The 7069-nt window shown below is 37.8% G+C and overlaps 1 protein-coding gene across 1 annotated transcript in view; it reads right to left on the bottom strand.

Annotated features, from left to right (window-relative positions):
- LOC104953158 (glycogen debranching enzyme-like) overlaps positions 1 to 7069 on the bottom strand; it is a 24296-nt gene that overhangs the window by 2665 nt on the left and 14562 nt on the right. Inside the window, exons 2-6 of the mRNA XM_010780083.1 lie at positions 3777 to 3888; positions 3310 to 3442; positions 2626 to 2728; positions 1879 to 1976; positions 1515 to 1654 (exon numbers count right to left, since the gene is read on the bottom strand). Coding sequence (XP_010778385.1) covers positions 1515 to 1654; positions 1879 to 1976; positions 2626 to 2728; positions 3310 to 3442; positions 3777 to 3888 — 586 coding nt within the window. The remainder of the gene's footprint in view (positions 1 to 1514; positions 1655 to 1878; positions 1977 to 2625; positions 2729 to 3309; positions 3443 to 3776; positions 3889 to 7069) is intronic.

The raw sequence follows: 7069 nt of genomic DNA, 5'->3' as shown, positions 1-7069 counted from the left end.
GTGTGTGTGTGTGTGTGTGTGTGTGTGTGTGTGTGTGTGTGTGTGTGTGTGTGTGTGTGTGTGTGTGTGTGTGTGTGTGAGAGAGAAGGAGACAGGACTAAGTGTGCTCTCATGGCGTTTTGTTTTTCATTTGTGCTGTTTCATGTGTCTTTGAGGTAAACAGATGTATGATCTTGACCCAGCTTGACCTCCATGTTTTGAATGGTTTGGAACTTCAAAGTCCTTTGATAATGTCTCTTTAGCAAACAGACATACACAGCCATACATACACTCCTTCAAGTAAATAAAAACACCTGCTGCAAAGCCAAAGCTTCAAATATGTGTAGTTTGGCAGGCTGGTCATTTCATTCCTGTGATACGCAACAAGCAGTAAGNTTTGGAACTTCAAAGTCCTTTGATAATGTCTCTTTAGCAAACAGACATACACAGCCATACATGCACTCCATGCAAAGCCAACGCTACGAATATGTGTAGTTTGGCTGGCTGGTCATTTCATTCCTGTGATACGCAACAAGCAGGTAAAATGAAGAGGCGCTTCTCTGTGGGACAAGAGGTATCTGCTCATGCAGCCCATAACTTCTATGGTAAAATGTCACATCTGGTGATATACAGTAAAAATTACAAATTGAACTAGTTTCCTCCAAAATAAAACCCTGACATTACAAAATGCATGATTATATACCGGTATGGATTAGAGATCAAAAGATGTGGTTATAATGGGAGTGAATGGGACATGTTTGTCCGCGATTGGCTAATGTGGGAGTTTTTTGTTTAAGCTGATTCTGTGCAAAAACTAATGATGCACCAAAATCAATGTTGTTGCTAATCTTTGACATATCCAAGACTCTGATAAAAGAAAAGCCACCCCTCCAACATTTATTATATGGAAATGAACTGCCTTTTTGTGCACATTTTTCATAGAAAATGCAAATTCATGGTTTCAAACTGGCATTTAAAGGGTTACAATCCTGAAAATAATTCAATATTTGGTATTTTTGATCAGGACTGAAGTAGATTTTACTCCCCCATTTTATAGCAGTTTTTGGAAGTGGACATTTTTATCCCGAATGACTAATGTGGGAGTTTTTTGTTCAATCTTATTTTGTGGAAAAACTAATAATGCAGAAAAATCTATTTTGTTGCTAATCTTTGACATATTCAAGACTGTTATAACAATTTAAAAAAGCCATTCCCCAGATATGTATTACATGGAAAATAACTAATTTTCTCTGTTTCTCTTAGATTTCAAATATTGTAATATAATATGAACATCGTCTTTTCCTGGTTTAAAGGTGTGTTTTGAACCTACTGACGGTTCTACGTTTCCCATTACGTTTTCCATTACCTACCTACCATAATTATTTTGATGTTATTAGGTTAAATGTTTTTGTGAAACCATAAAGTCAACAATATAATATTGTTGCAATATCAATGTTGAGGTATTTGGTCACAAATATTGTAATATGTGATTTTCTCCATATTGCTAGCTCTACTGCTGCAACATGTTTGTTTACCTGGTTCTGCTAAGTTCCAAGGCATGTCATTTCCTTCCACAAAGCCATCATGGGCCAGAAAGTGACACGCCTTCTCCTTCTGCTCCATCAGCTGCATTTCTTCATCAAAGGTTAATTCTTTAAATTGGAAAATGAAATACCTGGAGGAGGCAAAGTTACATACTTTAAGATGTTGATAAAAATATAGTATACAAAATGGTTTTATAAAAACTTTAAATAAAAATACATGTCTTTAAAAATCTAAGAATTATTTAAGTTAACAATTAACAGCGAGACTCTTACATTTATGATATTCTATAAAATGTTTCCATAAATGTTTCACATGGTGACTATGATAAGTAAGAAGGTTGGAAAGCCTATATACCTGGAACAGAGAGGGTACTTCCTTGTGATAGGACCCAGTTTAGGCCCCTGATCACAAATACGCTCGTAAAATACATTTCCCACAATGCAGTTAGTTGCCTGTGGAGATAAGAGAGCAGTGGGTGGGGTACTGAATCAAAAATAAATTTGGCAATAAATGAGTTGAAAATAAATCTGATCTTCTGACCAAACCACTCGAAACACACACACACACACACACACACACACACACACACACACACACACACACACACACACACACACACACACACACACACACACACACACACACACACACACACACTCCTTCATCTTGCTGAGAGGTTCCCTCTTCTCTACATCGATACAAAAATCTGGGTATTTCTCAGACTGAGGGATGTCAGACTGACAAAAAGACTATCAACTAACTGATAACACGCAGTTGTGTAACTAAAATTACATTTATATACTGTAAATACTTTACTTAAGTAGCATTTTGAGGTACTAGTACTTTACCCCACAATTCAGAGGTAAATCTTGTACTTTTACTCCACTACCTTTTATTTAATATCTTTGAATTTGACTTTGAATAGTTAAATTAATAATGTGAATTATAATCAACTCTTAAAGAAGACAAACACACACACACACACACACACACACACACACACACACACACACACACACACACACACACACACACACACACACACACACACACACACACACACACACACACACACACACACACACACACACACACACACACCTGCTTGGCATGGTCGTTCATCTCTTTGTACAAATCCAAGTTCATCTCCTCTAGTCCCTTTCTGAAACAGAGACAACACTCCTGGATGTCTGATCGGCTCATACTGGAAACAGAGAAGGAAGTGAGAGAAGTAAGCCATAATTAACTCTTGGCCGAATAACATCATGAAAAACACATTTTTTTGTTATGAGCCTAAGGATCAATTAGTGCGATTGTTTTTTATTGTAGCTTGAGTTGTTCAAACACTTTTAAAGACCAGGGGCCTCATTTATTAAACTTCAAAATGCGTTGACTTTACTAAGAGTGAAGGTATCTGGCAGATGTGAATGCTGCACCTTCAGAAGGTCGACCGTCACCAAAATAGCAAAGAAGTGGTCAGTTTAAACACTGACTACAGAATATCCTATTTTTCCAGGATTTCGTGCCACAAATGGTATGATTGAAAAAAAGACAAAAATCGGGGATATTTGGTTGTAAATCAAAATCTGCTGCATGGACAGATTTGATTTAAATATTTTCAAGACACTTTGTTAATACATATTCTAAAACATATTTCACCACACAGAATCATCAACAAAAAAGTTGATATTTTTATTACTCTGTAAAATCTTGATCCCAGTATCCAACCTTGATGTCCGAGTCACATCAAAAAATAAAGTCCAGTTTGTTAAGGCAAAAGGTCACCTGTGAGGTGTGAAAATATCAAAGGCAGAGTTCATGTCCACTGTGTTTCCAAAGCGTCTGCGTTGAGGGTCCTGCACTATCGTCAGCTGCTTCTTAAAATCTGAACTTGACGCTGACTTGCCACCTAATCTACCTGGATAAAGAAAGATCAATACACACGGCATATCAGCACTCGGAATATTCATTTGTATGCATCTGGTATTTTGTCCATAAGACAAAAAGACAGAATCATTAAAAAAATAATCATAGTATGGTCATCATGGTATTTAAAAAACAGGCAATATAATATACCTTCTATAACAGGTGTTATTATCATCTCAATTTTTCCGTTTCGACTAACACCGTAACCATTAAAATGCACCTTTCCCCTTAATAAATAACTCAATTAAATAATCACATGATCGTGTTTAAGTTCATAATGAAAAATTATTTTGTAAAGGTTGTGTGATACAAATATTTGTTCTCACCAGCCTGCAGTAGCTCTCTGAACTGCTCCACAGCTTCATCCACGCTGACCTGCAGGAACTCCCACAGCCTTAGCCTGTAGAAAACCTCTTGCCACAGGATGCCCCGTAGAGCCTGAAGTGCAGGTGCACACATACACACACACACACACACACATTAATTCTTTAAAAAGAAATTGGAATATCAAGAGAGTGTGATACTAAACTGGCAGCGTTTGTCAGCTGTGAAACAGGTCTTTGAATACATTTGGCGTAAGTCAGTCTTTTAAAGTAAATACGAGACAATTAAGTGCATGTGTGATGATATTCATTTGAACTCAGGTGTGTTAGCCTGTACAATTCAGAATGTTTGGCTGTTGGGTAAGCTTTGAATGAAGTGTGTTTATTTGTGCTGTGGAAGGAGTTTCTAGGTGAAAAAATTGACTGGAGATTTTAGTTTCCAAGCTTTTGGTTTCAAACATATCATGCCTTGTCCTTCAAATCTTTTTCGATTTTTGCAAGACCACAAACCTTTTCTTAATAGAAGCACGACAAAGATTGAGTCAGTATCATAGAATGTATAAGAAGTGAATGGAGTTCAGTATATCAGGTGTCATCATGTTGATTATTGGCTGTTGTCAACAACAAAAAAAATGTTGTACCATAATTTACTCAAAAGGAGGTAATTTACTTTATAAATATGCAAATCTTCTTACTCTTTGTCAAATATGATGTTCTTAACTATTATTTGTATTTAAGGTTAACTGGATATTCTTATTTGTTTTTCTTAATATTTTTCACTTATTCTACTTTGCACTTATTCTTATTTAGTAATCCTTTCAGAAACATGCTTGAGATCCTGAAAGATTGTGTTCTACAGGGGATGGTATAAATTCAAGAACAAACAAACACAAAAAGCTTCATAACTTAAGATTTGTTTTCCTTTTGACCCTCTCAAAGTTAAAACTGCATTATCCTTACCAGCGGTTTGGTTGGTAACAGTATCCACGAAGGTGTTTAATCTCAATGTTTTCTTTAGAAAGCATTTAATTTTGTGCTGTATGGTATTATCCACATTGTTTATGGTGACTGCTTGATATCTCCTTTAAAATAAATACCATCTTAGCAAATACCCAATCAAATTAAATGAGCAGCATCTCGAGCAAAGACAACTAAACACTATTATAAAACTATTTTATCCAGCCAATGACTGTCCCGAGCCCTAAAAGTTGATCCTCTGAACTTTTAAATCGACATTTTGGTGACATCACTGCAGCAAATGGAGAAGATGAACATTGATGGGAGCAGATTGACCAGGCCAAATTTAAAAATAGATAAACACAAACAACAAAGAGATAATAAAAATAGCAGGGGGGCAATGCAAATATATCATATGACTGCAGTAAGTGTGGTGAAATGTTTATAGATATTATTGTCATACAGATGTAGCACTTCATTTCAGACGCCTACCCGTGCGAGTCCGTGATCTACACGGGGTGGGCCCCTGCTGAAAAGGAAAACCCCCCAGCAGGACCTGATACGCCCCCTTGATAAATAAATGTAATTTTAATGAAACCAGCTGCAATGGATCATGGATCCACCAGGGGGAGCCGTGAAAAGCTGCCACACTGGAACTCATGTGAAATAAGCTGATAGATCTACAGGTATCTGATATAGCGGATATTTGTTAAGATCCATATGTCACGGATAGGATCATATTCTGTGCTAAATAAGAGACAAGTAATCATTTACAAAACATCACCATGTTTTTATTTAACAAAATAATGTTGTTAATTCATGTAGGTGTAAGTACAAAACCATCGCTATGTTTTTTCATCAGGAAATGCAGCCCGGCTCAAAGCAACGATTTTCAATCATCATCCTCACGATCATTTAATGCTTATGTTCGCGAATTGAAATGAATGCACTAATACATGTAGTTTAATCCACGTGAGTTTACAACAACAAAAATAATCGCTTTGTTTTTATATCACATCCGACCGGAGGAAAATGCAGCACGGCTCTCACTACCGATAATCCTAATCCCACGGGCAAACAATAATATGTACAGTGTTATTAGTTTACTGTATTATTAGTGTCTAATATTACTGCTATAACAATCACACATTGAGTTGTTAAAATCAGACCGTTGCTTTTTTAAAATCAGACCGTTTTTTTTTTTAAACAGTCTGAATGAAACGGCAGCTCTCAGGTGCCTCAGTTGTGTGTTTCAGTGTTGGTACTAACGTGTTACAAACTAACGCACACAACTACCTTTTGCGGTAACTAATAACTTTACTAGTTACCTATTCCCATTATGTGATCCAACTGAACCGAATCTCCCTGCGGATGTAATTTACAGGCGAATACAGCGATGTCCTCTCACAGTACCATGGAAAAGTGAACGTGACCAGAGGAGTGATGATTGGTTAGACGCCGGGGTAATATTCAGGTAAGCCCAATCAGAGAACAAGAGTTGGGCGGTCTTGCCTTATGGAGGAAAATACACAGACACACCAAACACTTGCTAACCCACAACATACACGGCAACACCCACCACCAGCACACACACTATGGGAGATGCAAGTATCAGCGAGAGCAGCAGTCGCATTTACGAATTGGAGATATAAGACCAGGATATTTCAATTTGTGGGAGAAAGGGACGCACAACATATTACGGTCAAATGTAAACTGTGTGCAGACAGAAAGCATTGTGCCACATGAATACAGCAATGCCAATCTCCTGAAGCCCCCCCCCCCCCCCCCCCCCCCCCCCCCCTCCTAGTAATGTACATGGGGCTATAAAACTGACGCCGAGAAGACCACCGGGCAGTGACCCAGATGAGCCAACAGCCATCTAAACAGCCAAAAACGATTTTTGTATATCCCTCACATGTCACCCAGAGTCAACTAAACAGATTGATTGCTGAAAATAGTTTGTTGTCTTCAGTCAGTCTGACATTTATTATTTATCTAATTGTTGACTTCCAAAGCGCGTAGGCTCTGTTTAATGTTACACTGCCAAAATTAGTGCAGTTGTTGTTAATGTGTCACTGTGGTGATTGACAATTTTCACCCACGGATCTACGTGGGTGGAGTATTGTTCTGCCACGACATTTTAGTGAACCAGACTTCGCGGTGTTCCGCCGGTGGTCTTCGGCTTCCCGGCATGAATGTTGTACAATGTTTTCAGATGCTAAATAAAAGTCTGCTAGTAACCTTGATACCCCGCCTCCGATCCCATCTCTCACACAACCACAACCACTGCCAAAAGAGTGTAGTTTGTTTTTATTTCATATTCACTACTGGAACTTGAT

This window comes from Notothenia coriiceps, unplaced genomic scaffold (genome assembly GCF_000735185.1).
Source record: "Notothenia coriiceps isolate Sejong01 unplaced genomic scaffold, NC01 NC01_scaffold00021192, whole genome shotgun sequence".
NCBI classification, from domain to species: domain Eukaryota; kingdom Metazoa; phylum Chordata; class Actinopteri; order Perciformes; family Nototheniidae; genus Notothenia; species Notothenia coriiceps.
The sequence above is the reverse complement of the archived record's forward strand: the minus strand, read 5'-3'. Positions and strand labels throughout refer to the sequence as shown.